This window comes from Mastomys coucha, unplaced genomic scaffold (genome assembly GCF_008632895.1).
Source record: "Mastomys coucha isolate ucsf_1 unplaced genomic scaffold, UCSF_Mcou_1 pScaffold12, whole genome shotgun sequence".
Taxonomy (NCBI): Eukaryota; Metazoa; Chordata; class Mammalia; order Rodentia; family Muridae; genus Mastomys; species Mastomys coucha.
In genome coordinates this window covers 15,759,639-15,784,404 of record NW_022196894.1, presented here as the reverse complement: position 1 = coordinate 15,784,404, position 24,766 = coordinate 15,759,639, and the positions used below count along the sequence as shown (strand labels likewise).

The following is a 24,766-nucleotide window of genomic DNA, read 5'->3' as shown; positions in this document are numbered from 1 at the left end:
TGACATTGAATGGCCATCTGCAAGAACATGACATCAAAAGGCCCAAGCAGTATAGCTGATGATCACAGGAAATCCTAACACCCTGATCTATTTCCCTACATGGATGTTTGGCTAAGTCTCTTACAACAGCCTCCTCTGTGACTTGGTGCCTGTTTGTTCCCTTAAAGCTAGTATCAAGATTCTGGTACCAAAACCCTAAGGGGAAAAAGCACCAAAATTTCTATCCAGTGACCCAGAGGAAGAAGAACTACCCACCCTTTGTCCCTGAGCCTATTACAGGCCTGGGCCCCAGACACCCTTTATTCTTCTCCCTCTATAAAAGCTCCCCCGAAGTTTGTGTCTCCCCTGCATATCCACAGTGGCTCCCATTATGTCCCTACCAGAACCCAGCAGGTGTCTCGATTACCACCCCTAATTCTCTGGAATTCCCTGGCTCAACCCAGACCCTGACAGCTCCTGCTATTCTTTCCCAGTGGCAAACACCTGGATTCCTTTTAAAAGGAGCTGAGCAAGAAGCTCCACCCCATTTATGGTGTATATTCTCTTCATCAGTGACTTATACAACTGAAAGTCTTTCCCCTCTTTTTCTGAGAAACCAAATATGGCACTCAACTCTCTCCTAAAGACTGTTTCCTTTGCACACCAGCCCACTGGGGATGATTGTTAAGTTGCTTGTCACCCTGTTCACATCAGAAGGGACCACATGAGGTTGGAGGTTAAGAAAAGAGACGGGATCTCTGGCTGATAAAACGCTTATCACATTGAGAGTGTGTTTTGGTCCAACCAACCCTACTGGGATCCTAACACCAAACAAGGTATAGACAGGACACGAGTCACAAGCTAGACTTTCCTGGCTGGGCTCTGAGCAGCAGCAAGGAAGCCCACAGAGCTGTTAAGGTAAATGAGATCATATAGGACCTCAAAGCAACCTACTGCATTCCTAGAGTACCTCCTAGAGACTTACTGCACCTATACACCCATGGTTCAGATGCACTGGAGAATATCCATCACCTAGCCAGCTGGAACATTAGAAAGAAGCTACAAAAGTTAGAGGGATTTGCAAGTGTAAGCAGGTCCCAGGTTCTGGAGGCAACTTAAAAGTTGACAAGCCTAGTGGTGGCCCTGTGAGAAAACCCATATATAAACTAGTTCAGTGCAGGAGACAAGTAGGCTACCAATGAGCCCACTGCAAGGACAAAGGACACAAGAAAAATGATTGTTCTAATAGGAAGAAAAACAGTGATGCAGCCCAGGCTCCTATGCTTTAACCCCTTGGAGCCTAGGTTAACACTTTTTGGGGGTGGGGGGAAAGCAACTGACTTCTTAGTATTGGGGCAACATACTCAGTTCTTACATGATTGTCCCTACCCTGGCAGGAAGAGACATTTCACATAAACTGAAAGTTACTACTACCTTCTCTGATGATGAGACACAGTTAGACTTAGACACCCACCAAAATTTTGATGCCTTACTCTGTCAGAAGAATATCTCCTAGCTTAAAGTCCTGTCCTCAAACAAAATGTACAGTTGTTGGACTACCTTTTTGTTTGTTTGTTTTGTTTTTTGACACAAAGATTCCTGGGGGTATAGGCAGAAACTACCCACTAACCCCAGGACTAGCCCTACACCAAACTCCTATAATTGTTCAATTAACCAGTTCTGCTACCCTTGTCCAGATTAAATAATACCACCTGTCTTAGTTAGGGTTTTATTGCTGTGAACAGACACAATGACCAAGGCAACTCTTATAAGGACAACATTTAATTGGGGCACGCTTACAGGTTCAGAGGTTCAGTCTATTATCATCAAGGCAGGAGCACAGCAGTGTTCAAGCAGGCATGGTACAGTCGGAGCTCAGAGTTAAACATCGTCATCTGAAGGTTGCTAGTGGAAGACTGACTTCCAGGCAGCTAGGGTGAGGGTCTTATAGCTCACAGTACTACTCCCTGGGCCGAACATATAAAAACTATCACACCACCTATGGGCTGGAAAGATGGCTCAGCACTTAAGAGTACTGACCACCCTTCCAGGGTTCCTGAGTTCAATTCCCAGCAGTCACATGGTGGCTCACAACCATCTGTAATGGGATCTGATCCCCTCTTCTGGTGTGTCTGAAGACAGCTACAGAGTACTCATATACAATAAATGAATGAATGAATGAATGAATGAATGAATGAATGAATGAATAAATATATATATATAAATTGAGGCAAGCCACCCAATGACCCTGGAAGCAAAGGGGAGAATTGCAATCTATATTGACTGGCTTAGAGAGATAGGCATCCTGGTGCCCTACTAGTCACACTATATTATACCTGCCTGTGAAGAAACCTGGGACCTCTAATTATAGACCTGTCCAAGATCTGAGTGAAGTAAATAAGAGGATCAACACCATCATCCTATAGTCCCAAACTCAGATGCTTTCGTGAGTCTGATTCCACCAGAGAAATAGGTGTATATGCCTTGGATCTGAAAGATGCATTCTTCAACCTCCCACTGGCAGAAGTAAGTCAACTCACCTTTGTGCTGGAATGGAAAGAATCAGAGGGATGATACAGGGGGCAACTTACCTGGACCATGTTGCCAAGGATTTAAAAACTCTGCAAGCCTGTTTGATGAGGCACTAAGTGCCAACCTCCTGCCCTTCTGTCTGGTTTCCCAGGATCATATTCTTACAATGTGATCTATGAATTTTTACAATACACAACCTCCTCCTAGCCTCTCTGAAACTGAAAGAGATTGTCTAAGGACCACTGAGGGACTGCTGCAAGAGTTTTAGACCTTGGGTTACAAAGTCTAAAAAGGTCCTACTTTGTACATCAGAAGCTACCTATCTCAGCTACCAGGGAGGCAAAAGGAGTTAGTCTCAAAGGATTGCTGCCTGGGATTCCCCAAAGGCCAAGAGACAGGCTCGAGAATTCCTAGGTGCAGTTGGGTGTTGCTGCCTCTGGATACCAGGGCTTGCTTTATTTCCCCTGAAACTGCCAACCAGGATATAGTTTCTGTGTCTTTGCCTTTAGAAGAAACTGTAAACGCATTAAGGCTGCCCTGTGAGAAGTCTTTCTCTCCAGGCAGTCACCAGCTGACATGTGGCATAGTATAGACTCTCAATTGGGATTTTGGTTCTGCTGAGTGGTCTTTGGGTCTCTATCCCACAAGAGAATGGCAGACAAAACAAAACAAAACAAACACAAAAGACCCAAATCAAAAAATTTGAAAATCAAAGGCGAGGCAAAACAGAAAACAATGACATTCAGAAGATATTAATAAAGATATTTTTAAAAATCTATTCTACTATGTTAGAAAGTCTAAAAGAAATAGAATAATTTCTAGACACATAGAGCATAACAAAATAAAACCAAGACAAAGTAAATAAGTTAAAAAAGATCCAGGGCCAGCTAGAGTGGACCTGGCCTAATCCTGCTTGTATTCTAATTTTAATTTGGGTTCCCAAAATTGTTTGTATGAGAGAGTCCTGAATGTAAGATATTGAGGGACCTTGCCCCCAGTTAATTCTGATTTGTAAATAAAGATGCCAGCAGGGCAGGGCAGACAGAGGTGGTGGGACTTTAGGATTCTCAAGCTTGGGACCAGGAGGAGAAAGGAGGAGATCCACCATGCCAGGAAGACTGTGGAAGAGAGGAGAGAAGCCATGCCTGAGAAGAATGCAGGACAGAGAGACGTGGCTCCCACGTGAAGGAGCAGGGAGAGCACAGCCCAGAGCTGGCCCAATTGGGCAGCCCTCTGGGTCCAGAACAGCCAAGAAAGTACACAGAACTTAGTAAGTTACAACTCAGAATTATCGGCAGGAGGTAGACTCTCTCAATAATGAAGGTCAGGCAGCTATTGTGCTGATTAAGACATAGCAAATATAAAGGCTGTGTGTGTGTGTTTCATTCGATAATATAGACCTTGGGGTGGGCAGTGAACCCACTGCCAGGATTTATTAATTAATTATTTCAATAACCAGCAAATTGAAACGGTAATAGTCTCCCAACTAAAAAGGCCTAATACCTGAACTCTGAAGAACCAACATCAACACTACTGAAATTACTACATGACATAGAAAAGGAAGAAAAACTGCAAATGATTTTTAATGGAAACTAATGTTATCCTGATCCCAGATAAAGACATAACAAAAGAAAATGAAAGATGATCTTCCTTTGTCCCTAGAGGTATCTGTCCCTGTCACCTTGACAGATGACCCTCACAAGGGGCCACTCAGGTAGGCCTGGCAAGGTTATGCCCAAGATGACCCCTGCCCAGCATCATAGTGCATGAGCAGGGCATAGAATTCCTGAGACCACTCCTGAGATGACCTCAGACACCAGAGACCCCAGGCACCACCCACAGGAACAAGCAGTGGTAGAGAAATGGAAGAGAAAGAGAAGCAGAATGTAGCTCAAGGAAAAGAGTCAGAACTGGAGAATTCAGGGTAGTGAGTGACAGGCTGATATGAGCAGCTGGTGATGCTACCTGGGACCATGTTCCTTCCTTGCCTGTGCTGCCACCAGGGGCCACATCTGGATTCTTGCCCATGAAGCAGCAGGGGTCTATTAACCACCAAAGACCCAGGTAGACACCCCTGGTCTAAGCTGCCACCCAGGGGCATGCTAATATCTGAGAGCTATAAAGAACTGGACCTATCCGTCAACTAGGCATCATGGGAGAGCTGACCACTCCCCTAGTCAATTGTAGTACTCAGGAGAGCAGCCCTGCACATTGTGGCAGTTGTAGGTGAGCTGGCCCTACAACTAGTTTCCTGTGTGATGATGTGGATGAGGGAGAGTTACCCTCCTCCCCACTTTCCCCTCACCACCTGTGGCAGGCATAAGACCTGGCTTTGGGGTCATGAGAGCAGGAAAACTAGCCCTGCTCCTCACCAGCTGCAGCACTTGGGAGAGCAGGCGCTGTACCTCATCCAGGGTTCTTGGTGGTGGAGGTACCTGTGAGCTGGCCCTAAAGGCATAAGCATGGGAGAGCTACTTGTCTACCAATCAGTGACACAGGTGAGGAAGACATGCTCCCTACTCCTTACCACCTACAGCAGGCAGGAGAGCTGGTTCTAAGGTAATCAGAGTGGGAGAGCTGGCCCTGCCCCTCAACTGCTGCAGCATTCGGAAAGCATGCCCTGTGCCTCCCTGGGCAGCACAATAGAGCTGACCCTGGATGTACGGGCTCCGGGAAAGCTGGTCCTGCCTCTTGTCTATTGGGCAAAGGACAGCTCACCTCCCCTTCCTTTTGCCCTCACCACCAGCAGAGGGTAAGAGAGCTGGCTCCATTGTGGTCATAAAAGTAGGAGAGCTGGTCCTGCCCCTCACCTGCTGTAGCACTTAGGAGAACAGGACCTGAACTCACCTGGACAGCACAACAGAGATGATCCTGGATGTGAGAGGTACTGGTGAGCTTGCCCCAAGGGCATAAGACCAAGAGAGCTGGCCCTGCCTCTCTTCTGCTAAGCAGTGGTGTGGATGAGAAAGACGCCCTCCTTACCTCCCTCATCCCTTGACATCTATGGCAGGCAGAAGAGCTCCCCCAGCCAGGGTCATGAGAGTAGGAGAACTGGTCATGCACCCCTCACCAGCTACAACAGGAGAAAGAGCCCTGTATCTCAACTGGGTAGCATGACAGAGCTGACCCTGGTTAAAGGGGTTGCTGGTAAGCTGGCCTGAGGGTGTGAGAACAGGAAAGGTCACTGGCTGACCAGTTTAGATACCTCTCAGCCCCAATTCCAGGGTTTTGAATTGGCCCACTCCAACATCTACCCCATTGATGGACTGCTGGAATACATGAAGGGGCTGATTCTACAGATCCAAAACTAGAGGGCCTCCATGACTGACACAGGGCAACAACAGGATATCTGAGAGGAGTCCCAGTGAGGTTCCAGTATTCATGAGTAGCAGAAGCCTGGCTGGTTTTGTGTGTAAACTTGACATGGGCTGGAGTTATCACAGAGAAGGGAGCTTTAGTTGGGGAAGTGTCTCCATGAGATCCAGCTGCTCTCATGGAGGCACTCCTCTCAGATATCCTGTTGTTGCCCTGTGTCAATCATGGAGGCCCTCTAGTTTTGGATCTGTAGGATCAGCCCCTTCATGTACTCCAGCAGCCCATCAATGGGGTAGATGTTGGAGTGGGCATTTTCTCAATTAGTGATCAAAGGGGTAGGGCTCCTTGTGGGTGGTGCCATCCCTGGGCTGGAAGTCTTGGGTTCTATAAGAGAGCAGGCTGAGCAAGCCAGGGGAAGCAAGCCAGTAAGGAACATCTCTCCATGGCCTCTGCATCAGCTCCTGCTTCCTGACCTGCTTGAGTTCCAGTCCTGACTTCCTTTGGTGGTCAACAGCAATGTGGAAGTAAGCCAAATAAACCCTTTCCTCTCCAACTTGCTTCTTGGTCATGATGTTTGTACAGGAATAAAAACCCTGACTAAGACAAACTGGTACTGGGAGTGGGGTATTCCTGTGACAACCTGACCATGTTTTGGGGAGGACTATAGAAGGACTTTGGAACTTTGAGCTAGAAGAGTCACTGGTTGTTAAGAACTCTGTGGGGTGTTCTGTAAGAGCCTGAAAGATCATGTTAAGAACAGTGCAGAGATGGAGGCCTGACTTATAAAATTTCAGAGGCAAGATTAAAGACTCTTATCAGGGCCATGTTGTTTTGATTGTGAAGATTCTGTGGTTTTGGTTAGCTGGGGCTGAAGTATCAGCTGTGATTAACAAGATAGGCCATGAGTAAAGGGGCAGCCTCAGTTTGCAATTGATGACCCAGGATTGAAGGGGTCATGCAAAGGAATTGAGGCTTAGCACCATAAAGACAGTCTATGAGAGGCTATTGGTGAAGCCCAGTTACAGCGAAAGACAGCAATGTTTTGGGAATGCCAGTACCATGAATGACCACCAAGAACAGCAGCAGCAGTAGAGTGCAGGCATCTGAAGCCTAAAAGACAAGATATGTGCTACAAAGGACAGAACTGGAGAAGTGACCAAAGCCCTTAGAGGAGCCCAAAAGATCGTGAGTTAGATCCCAGACATTGGTTTTGCTTTTGATTGTGACTGTACCCTGATATTTTTCCCTCTTGAAAGAAAAAAGTATCTTAGTGGAGCACATAGTTAAGAGACCTTGAATTTTAAAAGATATTAGACATTTTAAGTTGATTGAACTTTTAATATATAAAGACTGTGGGACTTTAGATCTTGGAGTTAAATAAGAAAGTAAGGGTTGAAACTTAATAGTGATGTGTTTGTGTGTCAAGTTGACAAGGGGTCAATTGTACTGGCTGGTTTTGTGTGCCAACTTGACACAGGCTGGAGTTATAACAGAGAAGGGAGCTTCAGTTGGGAAAGTGCCTCCATGAGATCCAGCTGTGGGGCATTTTCTCAATTAGTGATCAAGAGAGTAGGGCTCCTTGTGGGTGGTGCCATCCCTGGGCTGGAAGTCTTGGGTTCTATAAGAGAGCAGGCTGAGCAAGCCAGGGAAAGCAAGCCAGTAAGGAATATCCCTCCATGGTCTCTGCATCAGCTCCTGCTTCCTGACCTGCTTGAGTCCCAGTCCTGACTTCCTTTGGTGATCAACATCAATATGGAAGTAAGCTAAATAAACCCTTTCCTCCCCAACTTGCTTCCTGGTCATGATGTTTGTGCAGGAATTAAAAACCCTGACTAAGACAGGCCTCATATCTGCTCAACAAGTCATTGCAATGAACAATTGCAAACAAAGAGGTGTGGACAAAAAGATAGAGTGTGGGACAGAATGTGATATGTCCACAATGAAATTTTTTTTCTCTGTTGTGGGGAAGGTTGCAAGGATGGAAGGTGGGTACAAGGGAAGGGAAATATGAGTGGGATTGGGATACATAATGTGAAAGTCACAAAGAACCAATAAAAAGTTAAAAAAAATCATCTCAATAAGCATCAATATAAAAATTTTCAATTAAATACTTGCAAAATTAATTTAAGCTCATACCAAGAAGAACAGTCATCATAACCAAGATTGTGGCATTACTACAGATAGCGTGTTCAACAAACATAAACCAACAGGCATTATCCATCACCTAGATTAAAAACAATATTGATTTCAGTAGACATAGACAAAGACTGACAAAATCCAATGTGGCTACATGATAAAAGTAGAGGAAGCATACTTCAACATAATAAAGGCTACGTACAACAGACCATTAGCCAATATTATACTAATTGCAAAAAAACACTCAAAAAATTCCCAATGGGATCAAGAACAAGGCAAGAGTATCTAATATCTTCACTCCCACTAAATATAGTACTTGAAGCCTTAGCCAGAACAGTAAGACAAGAGGAGGAAATACAAGGGATACAAATAGGTAAAGCAGTCAAAGTATCCTTATTTGCATAGGACATGACTTTATAGATGACAGCCTACAGACTCCAAAAGCTTAGGCCTGATAAATATTTTCAACAAACTGACAGGATAGAAAATTAGCACAGAGATATATCAATAGCAAACATACACAGAAATAATCCCATTCATACTACTCACTATATTAGTTACTGTTCTACTGTGCTGATAAAGCCAACCAATAAGTAGATCTTTATACAACCATATACCCTTTTCTACAAGAAAACCCTCAAGACCAGATCCCAAAAGTATGTGCAAAGCCATGGAAATCACATTATACCAGGTCTTCTGCAACAACCCTCAATGCTAGAAGCCTGAAGAAGAATATTATCAATAGGAGCTTTAGAAGAAAGATTCTGAGCCCAGAATTGCATTGCCCAATTGAAAGTACTGCAATGAAAGTAACAAATGAGATACAGAATTGGCCACTGTACACAGGAATGCCTTCAAAGCCTATAGTACTGGCCTTCTAAGCTTTGCCATCTCCTTTTGATCACTACTCTGCATAGCTGTTCTTTTACACTCTAAGTACTCCTACTCCAGCCCTACAAAGGATAATAGATGGAAAACACCAACATAAGGAGCAAAGCTACACTCTAGAATAAGCAAGAGAGTAATCTTTCAACAAACCCACACAAACCTAATTCCACCTCTAACAACAAAAATAACAGGAAGCAACAATTACTTTTTCTTAATATCTTAATATGAAAATTAATATTACCAACATATCCTAATCGATTGAAATTCAAAAATATGAGGAATTGGAAATTTGTTGGCTGTCATCCAATGGTCTCTCTAATTTGGTAATTGTAGAAAGAGGTCCAATATTGTACAATCCATATTTACTTTCTGCTTCTTTGTACATGACAGTGTCTTGCTGGATTCCACATAATGGTCTTGAAATCAGACTTCTCCTATCTCAGCCTCTCTATTAGTAGGATTGCTTATTTAATGTTTTTACACTATACTATGGTTTTTAGAACAGCTTACATGTTTCATAAGTTTATACAGCCAAAAGAAACATAGACAATTAACTTGGGAGTGGCTTGTAAGAGAAAAACAAAGAGTGAGACTGAATGCTTTGCTTGATGTTTGTAACTATTGTATCAAGTTTGAAGAAGAGGACTTTATAAGTTACTCTTTCTCTGAGATGAATGCTTTTCCAAATCATCACAGCCAATGAACCAGATTCTTACCCTCACTTAATGTCTGTACCACCCTCCAAGCAGAACCATTGTTCACTGAAACAGTTGGTGAATGACTTTATGGACAGACCATCTTAATACACACTCCATTTCTTAAATTAATGTAGTAACCTGTTCTCTGTGGGCTGAGAATGATGACAATCACTCAAGTCAAATAGTTTTGACCATAGCAGGAAATCTGTATCCAAAAATTGTGTCTACAACTCACTCTTTGGCACAGCAGAACTGTCAACTCTCAGCTTAGCTATGATGGAGGTAAAATCCTTTGGTGATTTGAGGGTCACTGAAATACAGCCTTATTGCAATGAATTCCAATGTCTAAAAATTGTTCTTATTTTGGGCTTGTACCTCAGTAAGAGCCAAGATTTTAAGCTCTACTAAAAACAAAAGAAAGAAAGAAAAAGACTTTATCTATTTATGTTCATTTAAAAAAATACTAGTAGTTAGGGGCTGGTGAGATGGCTCAGTGGGGAAGAGCACTGACTGTTCTTTGGAAGGTCATGAGTTCAAATCCCAGCAACCACATGGTGGCTCACAACCACCTATAATGAGATCTGACGCCCTCTTCTGGTGTGTCTAAAGACAGCTACAGTGTACTTACATATAATAAATAAATAAATCTTTAAAAAAAAATACTAGTAGTGATATATTATTTTAAAATATACAGTTAATATATTTGGAGTTATTTCAAGTTTATATTGACACAAATGTATGTATTTTCAGTATTGCTGTAGACAAGCATCTACATAAGACTATTCAATTGATGTTATTTTATATCAAACAATTTTTATAATACTCATTTTTGTTATAATATTTTATAAATTTTAAGGAATATGACAAATTAAAAAAATGAAAGGTATTACAGGTATTGAAGGGGGGTCTCTGGGAGGGGTTGTGATACAAAACGGAAACAAGAATGTGATGTAACTCTATTTACTTAAAATATGTTTTTAAATGTTAACAAATTCAGATAAATTGAAATCATGTATCTTTTCTCATGATAAAGCAATAAAACTTAAATCAATTTAAAAAAAAGAAATTCATTATCCCCTTTCCTCCCTCACATCTACCAAGTCTTTTTGGTTCTGCTACTATATATACTGGATCTGTCTCCTTGCCTCTCTATGGCCACCACACTAATCCAACTTACCATCAACTCTGGGTCCTCAGGAGACCTTAAAGGTCTACTTTCTGTATGTTTCTCTCCCCATCATCCCACACCACCTTCTCATTTGCTTCCTATGTGTCAATCAAAGTAACCTCATGTGTGTAGCATGCCTTTTCTGCCTTCCTCATTACTGCCACCAAAATGCTGGTCCACAGCTGCAGGGCTGCTTCTCCTCATCCTTGGGTTTTATCAACAATGCCCTTCTCTTCAATCTTGCCACTTCTGAACCAATTCAGTCTCAAAGCAGCTTGTTAACCTTCTGGCCTAAGTGTGCCTGCCACCTTACCAAAGACACTGATCCTCACAAAGACAGGACATGACTCTTTTCCTTTTTAGAGGTAGAACTTACTATGTAACCATGGCCACTCTGGCCTGGAACTTTATATGTAAACCAGGCTGGTCTCAAATTTACAGAGATCTACCTGCATCTGCTTCTCAAGTAACGGGATCAAAGGCATGTGCAACTATGTCTGCCACGATCCTTCACTCTTACCGCCATACCAAGAGTGCTGGTAAGCCACTCAGCACAGATGTGACTAGTGCCTACTGAACTCCTGCCCAAGGGTGCAGTGCCAGTAGGCCAGTATCCCACTGACACTGTGGTTCAGGTAGCCAGTTGGATGCCTCATGACAGGAACTCTCAAAGCATTCTTTGAGACAGGCAGAGATGGTCTTATTTTTAAAATTCTACCTTCATAATTGTGATATAATTCTCATAGCAAGAATGTAAAAAGCACCTACCACTACTGTTGACTCCCACTGACTTCCAGTGGAGCAGTGAACTGGACCCAGCAAGTCCTTGCATATTTCACGGAGACGGTATTCAAACCCTAGTCATAGAAAACAACAACAAAAACAGGAAAACATTATAAAGGAAATGAAAATCAAGAATATGCTAAGTTGTAAACACATTCAAGGTGAATGAACAAATATCTTATTGCCTACTATGGGCAAAACATGTCTATTTCTCTCTATTTGAGGCCTAGAGACCCATGAATAGTTTCTCACTCATTCAACAGCCTCCAGACAATAGGCAACATCCTCCCTGTCTGCTGGGCACATGTAAATAAAACACAGGCAGCTCTATGATGAAAAAGCGTTGGAAAACATGGGGAACTAGTGGAAGGGGTGGGTTAATAGGACCTGTTTGAGAGAAGAGACTCTGCAGCTGGTGTGACAAGATTAAAAGTAGGAAAGCAACTACAAAAGGGAGGGAGCTGACTGGGAAGCTAACTACAGAATGACAACTGAATATGGCAAGATCAAGGGACACCAGCACCACAATACAGGTGGTGCTACCAGAAAATCTAGACAGAGTTTTGGGCAGCGCTTGGACAGCTAATGCCATAGAGATTGGAAATAATGAATAGGATGAAGCTAGAATCTGAGGACTCTGAGAAGTAAATAGTGTCTCATGTGCTTTAACACATAGTTCCTCCTCCCGCAGACAACAAAACAAGGGGCAAAGATTGGACCCTAATGTACTACCCAGAGACACTGAATAGACACATAGAAGTGAAGAGTCCAGACAAGGCAGAGCCTCTGTGATACATAAGGGTGAGTTCTGCTCAATACTTGGGAAGAGGAAAACCATTTCTGAGGAATAGGGTACATAACTGACATATCCCAGGTATGAGGACCTAGGAGGTCAACCTGTTTAGGAAGGCCAGTGACGACAAACTAAGCACAGAAAGAGTCAAAGAGCAAAGCGTCTACTGTGACTACAGGGCTTTACTAACATGCACCTTTACACAGAGTCAGAGATAAGCATGAGAGACTAGCTCTGCAAGTCACCTTGTAGACACTTGGTACACTTTTCTATCTTTTAGATACTTAGATTTATTTTCCTTAAATCTTATCAGAATGGGGAAGGTGATAAAGGACAAATCAAAAGACAAGCAAGGCTTTGGAGAAACCCTGGGAGCAGAGCTGGGGCTGTGTGGGTCTCAGGAGAGCTTTGGAGGGGCAAGTCCTGTGCCATACACTGGGAACCTAGCTCAGGGATAGGAAAGGCTAGCAAAACAGAATGACAACTTGCCCACCAAGGACTGAGAGGTGCTAGAGGTCACTGCACAGTACTCTTCCAGAACACCTTGCTCTCAGTCAGGGGAGTTGCTAAGAGCACTGGCACTCTGAGAGCCCTGATGGGGCAGGGGTATACTGGAGGGTCCATAGAGGCAGTGGAGAATATGCATGATCTTCTAGCAAGAGGGGTTCAAAGAAGAGAAAAAAATATTGTCAACAGATACCCTTCTTTGTAGTAATCTTACCTTCATTCACAAGGTACCGAGCATAGAGGAGGAGCCAGTGACGATACTCGTGGCTTGACTGCAGGGTAAGTGCTGCAGCAACCTGGTTCTCTAGGTAGGCCAGAGTGGTCTCCTGCTGTACCACATGAGGCACGGAGAAGAGCCGGGCAGCTTGCCTTCCAGAGCTAGAGACCAGCAAGGCAGGCACAATAAGACGGGGTGTACTACACTGGTATAGAGGGGCTGCTCCATGTGGCCCAGTGTACCAGAGAGGAGACGGAAGGGTGGAGGGCAAATAAGTTGTCCAAGGCCTCCCAACCATCAGTTGATTAATCTACTATCAACCTCTGTATTCCTCATCAAAAGGCAGGCTGCATAGTAGCATTCATGCTCAGTACCTGCTGTTTGGGGTCCTGAAATGACAGCCCTACCCACTCCCAAACCCTGTGACACATGGGTATCTATGACCATTAGGACCCTCATTGACTGTCACCTGGGCCTTTAAAATGATGGGACCAGGGTTCTAGCTGTCTCCAAAACAGACTTGACGAAGATTGAAAACTGACTTCCCCTCTGCACCAAGCAGCAGTTAGGACACAGGAAACAAGCAGGGACCAGACCCAGGTCCCTCCCAGTACAGCATTGCTGGCAGTGCCAAGACTCTCAGCTCACATACTTGGAGGTGCGGCCCTGAATTATGGCTAACGGTCCTGAACAAAGCATGGCATCCTGGGATGGCAGGCTGTTCCTGAAGTCTGCACACTGGGCCAAAGAATCTTGCTTGTCAGAAACCAGGTTCCTGAGAAAGCAAAGAAAGAAACAGGTGTTAGGAAAACCAGAAGACGAAAGGTCAGGAGAACAGATCCTGCCCGCCACACCAGTGAAGCCACTGTCCTCCAAGACAAGCGACCATTACTGGCGGGCTTTCTAGTCCCAAGTCTGATAAACAAGAGGAGTGTCACTGAACATTTTAGCTACATAGTCTTGGTTCTTAATGTCTTAATGACCCATGTATGAAATATATTCTGAATGGCTGGCTCACACAATGCTGTGTGAACTGGCCATGTTCCATCTGCTGGGCAACACCAGGCCTCCAGTTTTCCTGATAAGGCAGCTTTCCCACCATTTTAGGATGTTCTATATAACTGTTAAGAAAGTATTCTCCATAAAATAAAATCTTTATGAATAGGTCCAAATCAAAAAGTTGATATATTTTCCTTTTTCCGAGTCTCTGAAAAGTCAAACTTGAAATCCTCTTGTCTCAATTTCTTAAGTAAGTGCTATTGTTACAAGCATGTACCTCCATGCCTGGCTTGCCTTTTCTTAAATGATCAACTTGTTTGCCTTGCTATAATCACACATTAATACATAATTATTTGCAAACTGAGAAAAAAGGAAGCACAAATTTGTTTTTTTTTTTTAACTGAAAAATAAAATCTCAGTGTTGAATATGAACTTATGCCGGGCAACTCTTAACAGAAAAGGACCTAGAAGGCAGCATGCTTTGGTTCTAAAGGAATGGGTAGCATACAGCTCACATACTGCATATATATATCTGGGTCAGAATCTCTAATGTGGGCTAGAAAGATGACTCAAGTGGGTAAAACACTTGCTACATGAGCAGGAGCACTGATGTCTGGATCTCTAGCACCCACATAAAAGCCAGGCATGACAACCTGCTCATAATCCCAGTGTTCAAAAGCAGAGACGGGGGGTGGGGGGGGACTAGCTAGACTAGCCAAATCATTAAGTTCCAGGTTCAATGAACATCCCTGTCTTGGTAAATAAGAGGGAGAGCAACAGAAGAAGATACCAGACATCAACATATACCTATACACATATGCACCCCCATACATGCAAATATACATACACATACACACATGTGCATATATATATATATATCACATTTTTTTAAAAATCTAATGTATACAGAAATTTTACAAATACAGGAAGTGGCTCCAAATTCCAAACTAGTCAAAGGAAATAGAGAAATCACATCGCCAGCTTGATTTTCTCAGTAAGTCTGAAAGACTATTTGGTACAGTTAAGCCCGTAGAATTGACTACTGACAAGACTACCATGTTGGTGGTAGTTAAGGAGGCCTATCTATCAAGAACCACAAATGTTTCAGTATCTGTTTGATAAAACTGGCTCCAGGAAATAATATAGAAGGCCAGTGTCCTTACCTACAGACTTTGAAGGGAGGGAAGCCCAGATTCACAGAACCCTACAGGGATGGTAGTGCATACACAGGAGTTGGTGAGAGTTCAAAAAAAAGCAAGGACAAGCAGGAAGTGCCCAGTATAGAAACACTCCCAGGGAATAGGACACAGGGATACCTTCTTACCATGTGGAAAGGGATGGATTAAAACAATATGCTTTCCCATCAGACAAATTCATCACTGGGATTCCATGCTGTGTTAGCAAGATCTGTGACACCGTCATATCACTTCCTAGAGGATACCACAGGGATAAGTTCTAATCAGTAATCATGGATTCACTAATGGGGAAATCTGAACCCCGGCTCACACAATCCTAACACTAAGCCTCTGGACTACTGATACATAATCTATATACTGTTGCCTGGTGCTTTAGCCAAGCCATTCTGATAACTACCAGGATCTCTGTCACCCATTTTGGAGACCCACTTAATCATCTGCCCAGAATGCATGCCTCCCTGCTATGTAATTACAGCTCTAGCTCACTGTAAGCTATGCCCTTAGTCTAGTTCTCTATATGGGCTAAGGGGACATGAACCATAGCTGTATCAGACCAGGGACTCTGACCCCAAGGGAAGAAGAGTGCCCACCCACAGGGGTTACCTGACAAGATGGAGTGTAGAGATTCTTCTTTCACCACAACCACCTGTCTGTGAACATCCCTAAAGAGACAGGGAACAGCTTACTCTACACCCAAGTCAAAGGCATCAGAATGTCTTCACTACTCAACATCCTGGTCCCTGCCTATTTCCCCACCCTATTTTGCCCAAATCTACACAAAACTTTCCAGGCAGCATATCCACTGAGCTACTCCCAACACCCCCACCCACACCCACCCTGAGAAAAACAGGAGTATAGCCACCCTCTGCTAAAGGACATCTCATTACCAGTGAACACTGCTAACTGCTATTGGGCCCACTGGTCACTTTTCTGTTGGGTCCCCACCCGACCTCTACATAGACTAGAGGCCCCAGCCTGTGCCTGCCTCTCACCAGACAGACAGTGTGGCTGCAGCGGTAAGTGCCATGACGTAGGGGCCCGTGCAGTGCAAAGTAGAGATTGGAGATGGAAGGAGGATGGGAGGGAGGAGACGGCGACCACAGGTAGAGAACACCGACAGCATCCTCTTTTCACAGGCAACACATACCACATCACTGCAAGGGAAAAGGAGGGGAAGGTGTCACAGGGGCCAGGTGAATGATGCAGAGCCTGCCTTCCTCCAGGGCCTTGAGGGGCCTCAACATTTGCACAGAGCAGGTGCTGCTACTGGGATGGCAAGGAAAGGGCTATGCAAGGACCAGGGCAGGGGGACAACAAGGCAGACAGCCTGCTTGACCACTGACAAAGGGGTTTCTGTTTTCCCCTGTTCACCCAAAGAGCTGCTCACACTGATACTGGCCAAGGGGTACAGGTACTTCACAAAGCTACTCAACATGATGGTCACCCAAAATATGTGCCTAACTCATTAGATAAGACCAGAGTGCTTAGATAACAGACTCCTGGCTACAACTAGTCAGGAAAGTCCAAACAAGGCCTCAGGGAACAGTCTGGGAGAAGGGTAGAGCACTAGTACCAGATGTTACAGGAACACCAGCTGAGCACTCCAGGGTGTCAGGGCTAGGATAGAAGAGGTGTTACTCCATAAGCAAGGAATGCTTCAGAAGAGTACCCTTAGTCGAGGTATGGTCCTCAAGGAAGCCTACTATAAGGAGGCCACTGTCTTTCAAGCGTGGCTTCCAAGTACAGACCACTGGTGCATGGGTTACTCGCACCCTAGCAAGAAATATGGAGCCCCTTCATGTCTAACCCAATGAGTCAGGATACATAGTCTATATGGGCAATTTCCCCCAGCTTAAGAGTACTCCCAACTCTTCCATTCTAAGGACGGAGCACAAGCAAGACACTCATGTTTACAAATGCCTATTTTAAAGTATGAATAGAGAAAAACTGAACAGGACCTAGTTGCAGGGAGGGAGTTCTCTGATTTGACTGTGATCTGTCTGATCATCTCTCATGATCAGGGCCTTTCTTTAACCAGCTCCCAGTAATGAAGCTGCAACACTGGACAGGGATCTTTGTAGGCTTGGCCTGCACAGGAGAGACTCCCATTCCTGCAGCTATACTGCTACAGAAGAGTCTACACTGACATCCTTGAACTCCTGCTAGGACATGCCACTCGCCTTAGGACCAGAGACATACAACTGGTACCCACTGTTATACCAAACACACAGGAAGTTAGAGGACTTAAAACTCAGTGATCTTGTGCCAAGAGAAAACCCCAAGGAGGAACAGAACTGTGGGATCTTTCAGAACCTAATACTATAAATTCACTTGGGTCCAAGGGAATCTGAAGATCTACTCAGCCAGTTAGGTAAGAAGCACTCACACATGACCTCAAGGCAGGTAACTAAGGATCTAACCAAAATTGTTTTCTGAGTGATCACTGTTGCAAAGCCCTATTAGAAATATCTGCTACATGGATGGTTATGAGAAATGATCAGACAAAACACAGGCACATCATCAAAGAGAACTCCCTCCCTGCTACTGGGTCCAGTTCAAAGTTTTCCTATATTCATACTTTGAATATAGGCAGTTGTAAATAAGAGACCACTGGGTACCTGAGATAAAGCGTTGGTTGGTTTTTTTTTGTGGTGTGTGTGTGTGTAAGCCAAGGATAGGACACTGTGCTGCTATAAGAAGGCACTGGGTGACTGCACTGAACTAAGACAATCCCCATCCACAATCCCACCTCCCTAGCCAGCAGGGCTAGGACTTGCAGCACCATCTGTCCATCCTACCTAGGACATTGGGTGAAAATCCAGGGTCCAGGGAAAGTACCTGTGCAGGCCAGGGAGAGGCAGGCAGACCTCAGGCAGGGGTCTTGTTAGACTGGGTAACCCCCAGGCTTAAAGCTGGCCTGCGATAGTATGAGGCAAGGACACTGACAAGATAAGGACTGAGAGGTCAATCAATTTTCAGAAGGCCCCGAGGAGCCTCGCCTAGAGCTGTTCTCTTCTCACAGGTTACATTCCATAACTGCCGATGCTGTCCATCATGGCCCTTACCAGCTGCCGGCAGCAGTGAGGACTCGGCTGCTGAGCACTGTCTCCCACTCCTTCCCTTCACGGTTGCACTTCAGACGACTCAGCCTTATCCCCCCAACTGTAGTCACTTCATTCTCCACCTCAATGTACATGGAGGGGTCAGAGCTCACCTGGATGGAGGAAAGCAACACATGACTTCAGTAGCAGTGTGCCTGATCGTGTGGTAGTTCCTGGAGATGTGGGACATTCAGGGACTATATGACAACCTGGGCTCTGAGGTGGGGCAAAGTCAACAAAGAGGCAGACTAGCTGACTGGCCACCAGAGAAGAGTGACAGGGCCTGGGGGGATGTCATCTCACAGAGGTGTAACTTGCCCAAAACTACAGCCTTGGACTGTTAAAATTACCAAACACTGCCATATTTGATAAGAGAGGAAAGTATAAAAAACCCAATGTGCTCTCCACATTAACAAACTTCCCTGTGTAATACTATGGCATTACATAACTCATATTATCATGGTCTAGTTCAATGCCTGGCATGAAATGGACTCGGCCTTATACATATCTACAGATCTGCTCTGTAGAAGCTGGGTTTCTGTGTGGAAACCCAGGCAGAACAGTTGACAAATTTACATGAGTGCAAGTGGTGAACTGCAGTAGAGGCTGGTTAAAAGCAACGAGCTCCATTCTCTCTAGCACCAGAAACCAAGGATGGCTCCATGTGGTACTAAGAGTTGAAGACACCTGGGGACGCACGCACACATGCATGCACGCACATGCAAACCACCATGTAGGTGCTAGTCTTCTCTTCAACCTGCTCAATCCTTCCACAGCATGATCCACACACACCTATGGTGGCCTATTCTCAAGCACCCCAACACCAGCTCAGGCCTCTCACACCATGTGGCCAGAAGAAAACGATATATATACAGAGTCCACAAAGGTTGTCTAAGGAGATGCGCCAAGCTAGATGAAGAGGTGGACAGTGAAATGAGAGTTGAGTGAAAAGCCCCCATAATGGAGAAGCATGGACACAGATGCTGGGCATTTGCCTATAAGGGATTATCTTCTCAAACACTGTTTGAATAATTTCATGGTTATAAGACTCTACTCTTGGGACTACACAGATGGCTCAGTGGTTTAAAGCATGTGTTGCTCTTACAGGGGACCCTGGTTCAACTCCCAGCACCCACATGGTAGCTCACAACCATGTGTAACTTCAATTCTGGAGGACCCAATGCCTTCTTCTGACCTCTGGGGGGCAACAAGCATGCATGTGGTATAGATGCATAGGTATAGGCAAAATATTCATACACATAAAATGAAAATAAAACAACTCTAAAAAGAAACCTAAGAAAGAATGCACTATTCTAAGCCAGGTCCTGAGAGCCAGCTAAGGACAGTGAGACTGAGGCAGCACACAGACACGTGTGCCATAGGCACCAGCCTGAAACTGCCAAGGGGGTGGAAGACACGCAAGAGGCCTCAGAGGATGCACGAGTCAGGTCTTCAAAGAGCTGGTATCCAGAATTGATGGTAAGGGCAGCCCTGGCAGTTGAGCCTTAGAAGCAAGCTAGAGAGAGGAAAAGACATGAGGGTAGGTATAGGAGGCTAATGGTCTACCCCAGTCAGCTAGTATCCCTCCAGAAGAAGATGGAGAGCCACTGGAAATGAGTCCCCATGGTATGGCAAGATGGGACCTAGATTAGGGGAGAGAGAATATATGCTCTTGTGGGGGAGTGGTAGGGGTCCCAGTCCTCACCTGAAGAGTGAACGCTCTCTGTGGGCCTGGAATTGGCAGCTTCAGTGCAAGTGCTGGTGCAGACAGACACATGGCCTCCTTCTCTGTAGACAGGGCAGCTGGAGACTAAAAGAGCCAGAAATATCCCTGAGCTCCACCTAAACACTACTGGGGTAGCATTAGGGAAAGTAAGTGACCCAGAGGTAAGGACCTAAGGTGAGGCTGGGCCTGTTCCCAAGGCATGTCCACCTACTCTGGAAGGCAGAAAGCACAAGGGAATGCTACAAGGATCCCCACCTGACAGATGAGGGGGCTGACATCAGGGGACCAGTTCTGGTGTAGCTATTTCCTCTGAGTGCCATCTCGCCATCATGGAGCAGAGACTGCTGTGGTGACCTACAGAATATGTTGGCCCCACGTCATGGCAACGAAATAAGCAAAACAATACAGTGATAGCTGGGTCTACAGAACCAAAAATGGGGCTGCTAACATTCCCTCAATGAAGATGGGGCGGGGGGGGTTACTAGACTCTCAACCTGACATTCCAGAAACATTCCCTCCCACCACCAGCCTGCACTCAGTCTTAAGGAATGGGTTAGAGTACTAAGAGGCAGATGCTTGACTGAGGGTGGGACTCCAGTAATACAGTTTATATGACTGTCACCTATGCTAGGGGTGGGACTTTCCAGTGGAGTGCTTTAGAATATATACACTCTTTGCTCATGCTCCTTAAGTTACCCAAACTGGACTTAGATGGAATCATTTCTTTGATTTGTTGGTACCCTGTATAAAGTACATGGGCACTTCTTTTTGCCTCCCAGAAAAAGTCTTAACAAGTCTACTCGAGGTCTCTATGAGTGGCACGCAGACAGGTCTGAAGGACCACGGTCTACGAGGTATGATGAATGGTGTGTCTAAGGCCCTCACACTAATAAGACAGCCTCCACACACAAGGGCCTCCCAAGGAGGCAGGCTTGGGCAGGCAAGACAGTCCCTAGGCCTCACCTGGACAGAAAGAGACATGGGCAAAAGACGGGAATCCTTCCTAGGGCGACCTTTCTTCTTCTTTTCCACCGTCTCTACCTCAAGCTCAAGTTTGCGCTTGGACAAAGAGGGCTTGGCCAGGTGGACCTTCTCGTCGCTGTCACTACTGCTCTCCAGTTCCCGGGACCTCAGCTCCTTGACGAGGTTCTGCTCTTTCAACCTGAAATCAAAGACATCTGTAACTCTGTCTACAAAGCCATTCATTCTATGACTTTCTCTTTTTTTCTTAGATTTTTAGTTATTTTATTTTATGTGTATGGGTGTTTTGCCTACATGTGTATCTAATGTATCATGTGTGTGCCTGGTGCCCTCCAGATCAGAAGACAGTGCCAGATTCCCTGGAACAAGAGTTAACAGTTGTTAACTCCTGTAGGTGCTGGGAATTGAACATAGGTCCTATATAATAACAACAAGAGCTCTTAACTCCAAGCCATCTCTCTAACCCCTATACTTTTTTAAAAATCCACTCTTCTCAAGAGTTTATAAACAGTGTAAAGAGAGGGCTTCTGGTTTCTACCAACAATGAGCATGACAGGTGATGTTAAACAACAATAGATAGCTGAAACACTAAAAGTGTCAACCAGTTATGTATATGGTAGACACTGAGTGTGGGCAAGCTTGAGTTAAAACTGTTAGAGCTAGTGACAGAAGGATTCCCACATATTCAATGTTTACTTCCAAGGACCCCTCTAGGTTTTCAAAGATGAAGAAAATTCCCCATGGCTAAGGAGAAAGCAACCAATTTGAAACATGGCCCTTTCATTCTCCAAAACAATGTTCTGCCCTCAGAAAAACTACTCTACCAGGGCCTTGCTCACTGCCACTGGGACAAGCAAGTAACCATCTTCAGACCCCTCTAGTAGTGCCCACTCCCCATACTAGGGAACTCATTTAAAGGAGGATCCGTAATCCCATGGATTGTACTAAGGACTCTGGTGCAATCATAAAGGGAAAAAGAAATCACAAGCTTATAGAAAGAGCACAGAAGTCAGGCAGCTGCCCACTGGACAGACAGGGAAAGAGGCTCAAAGGAGACCCATGTACTATTTTTTTTTTGCTTAACCATTTCAGAAGATCAAGTTTCTGCTTCCTCCTCCAAGATAAAATCTCAGAGGGCCTTTTCTTCAACAGACCTCTCTGGAGAGACTTTTGAATCTTAGAATGTGAGGCATAGCTCCGATGTGAGGCACAGCTCTGATGTCAGGAGGCAATCAATCAGTTTTCCTTTCTTTGTCTGAACTATCCAATTCCCTGAAATAGTCCAAACCAGCCAATTCTGGAGAACAAAAGGGAACCAATCTACCACTAAACACACAGAACGCCTGATTTTCCACAGGTGGATTCCATATCTGAGTCTTGCACTAATGAAATCTGTCTAGAAGTAGTCATTAAAAGTCTCCCAACCAAAATACACACAGGACCAGATGGTTTTGTGCAAAAGTCTATCAGGCCTTCAAAGAAGACCTTGTACCAATATTCGGAAAACTATTCCACAAAATAGAAACAGAAGGAACACTACCTAATTTGTTCTATGAAGCCACAGTTACTCTGATGTCTAAACCACACAGAGACTCAACAAAGAATGAGAACTTCAGACCAATTTCCCTTATGAATATCGATGTAAAAATACTCAATAAAATTCTCAAAAACTGAATCCAAGAATACATCAAAACGATCATTCACTACAGTCAAATACGCTTCATCCCAAGGATGCAGGGATGGTTCAATATGTGAAAATCCATCAGTGTAATCCACTACATAAACAAACTCAAAGAAAAAAAAACCATGATCATCTCATTAGATGCTGAAAAAGCCCTAGACAAAAATGCAACACCCCTTCATGTTAAAAGTATTGGATCAATGAGGAATTCAAGGCACATACCTAAACATAATAAAAGCAATATACAGAAAATCAACAGCCAACAGCAAATTAAATGGAGAGAAACTTGAAGCAATCCCACTAAAATCAGGGACTAGACAAGGCTGCCCACTCTCTCCCTATCTATTCAATATAGTACTTGAAGTTCTAGCCAGAGAAATTAGACAACAAAAGGAGATCAAGAGGATACAAATCAGAAAGGAAGAAGTCAAGGTGTCCACTCTTTGTGAATGATAAGATAATATATATAAGCAACCCCCAAAATTCTACCAGAGATCTCCTACAGCTGACAAAAACTTCAGCAAAGTGGCTAGATATAAAATTAACTCAAACAAATCAGTAGTCTTTCTCTACAAAGGATAAATGGGCTGAGAAAGAAATTAAGAAAACAATACCCTCCACAATAGTCACAAATAATATAGAGTAATTGGTGTAACTCTAACTAAGCATGTGAAAGATGACAAGTACTTCAAGTCTCTGAAGAAAGTTCCAAGCAACAGGATGAGAAACAGTCACCACCTATCTTAGAAAATAAAAACTAAGTAAAGTTCCTATCCTGTGAACTTGCTAGGAATGTTTGGGTTGAATGTTATATTAGGTCTCAAACCCAGGACAAATGGCTGAGTACCCATTAACAATCAAAGTAGGCCTGGCTGCCAGGTTCTCCCAGCGTCCCTCAGTCCCTGTTACAGGTCCTCCTAGCTGGAACATCCCGCCCCTACCCTAATCTGCTCCAGCTCAGATACTGGGCTGGGCTTTCCTCACAGCAGCTGCCCTTCTCTATCTAATCTAGCCATATTACGTGCCTGTCAGTCTTTTACCTTTAGCCCTCTTGGCTGCTTCCTAGTTTCCCCTCTCCCTTCCCATCCTCCACCTCTCCTCACATGGCTCAGGATCATGTCTACTCTGAACTCTCACAGATATTTCCACCTCTAGTTACCTGGGTGGGGACAAACTGCTAAATGAGGTACCCATTAACATGGCATATCCTTTTTTCAAGAAGAAATTGCCATGTCAGATTACTCTTGCTTTGCTCTTATTTGTACACCAGAATAATTTTTTTCCAGCTCCTTCCAGGCCACTCTAGCACAGTTCAGTGAGAACTCTCCAACTGTGAGCCTAAATAATTCTTTCCTCTCTTAAAAAGCAACACCCCATCAAAAACTCATCTCACTTATAACACAAAAAGACATTACCTTTCCTACTGAACTTCTTGGGTGAATGGAAATACTTAAAGTATTAAAAAACAGAGGTGCTGTGTTTTTGGCAAGTTGGGGGGTTGAGCAGAAGTATTGCATAAATCTAGGAGCATGGAACCAACCTGGAAAATAAAGTAACATGCCATCTAAAACAAACAATATATACTCTAGGAATCCATAGAGCTATGTATGATGGTACTTATCTGTGATGCCAGCCTTCAAGAGGCTAAGGCAAGACGACAGGGAGTTCCAGGCCAGCTAAACCCCATTCCACAAGACAAAAAAGAAAATAAATATTTTCTCAGATAAAAACAAGAGAGCTGGAGAGATCAAGCAGTATAATCTACTATGCAAGCAGGAAAGCCTGGGTTCCCTGGGGAGATAGCTGTAGAAGCACAAGACCTGATTTGAATCCTCAGAACCGACATAAGATGCCCAGCACTGGGATGGGGACAGGACTTAGAAACAGATGGATCCTGAGAGCTCTCTGGTTAGTCAGCCTATCCAAAACAAGAATCCTGATTCTTCAGGATCCCAATGGAGACCAAAGACAGGCAGTTCTCAAGAGTCCTAAGGACTCCAGCACCAGACCTCCAATCTCATGGACAGAGCTACCAGATTCTTGGCATGAGACAAGACATGGTAACA

At 44.3% G+C, this 24,766-nt stretch overlaps 1 protein-coding gene across 6 annotated transcripts in view; it reads right to left on the bottom strand.

Annotated features, from left to right (window-relative positions):
• The window catches only part of LOC116085703 (protein HIRA), a 96,732-nt gene that overhangs the window by 5,060 nt on the left and 66,906 nt on the right, over positions 1-24,766 (bottom strand). For all 6 annotated transcript variants that reach the window (XM_031363390.1, XM_031363392.1, XM_031363389.1 and 3 more), the window contains 9 exons: positions 21,002-21,200; positions 20,018-20,122; positions 18,277-18,425; positions 16,204-16,365; positions 15,815-15,873; positions 15,340-15,445; positions 13,669-13,791; positions 13,014-13,177; positions 11,485-11,573 (listed from right to left, as the gene is read on the bottom strand). In XM_031363390.1, the coding sequence (XP_031219250.1) occupies positions 11,485-11,573; positions 13,014-13,177; positions 13,669-13,791; positions 15,340-15,445; positions 15,815-15,873; positions 16,204-16,365; positions 18,277-18,425; positions 20,018-20,122; positions 21,002-21,200 (1,156 nt within the window). The remainder of the gene's footprint in view (positions 1-11,484; positions 11,574-13,013; positions 13,178-13,668; positions 13,792-15,339; positions 15,446-15,814; positions 15,874-16,203; positions 16,366-18,276; positions 18,426-20,017; positions 20,123-21,001; positions 21,201-24,766) is intronic.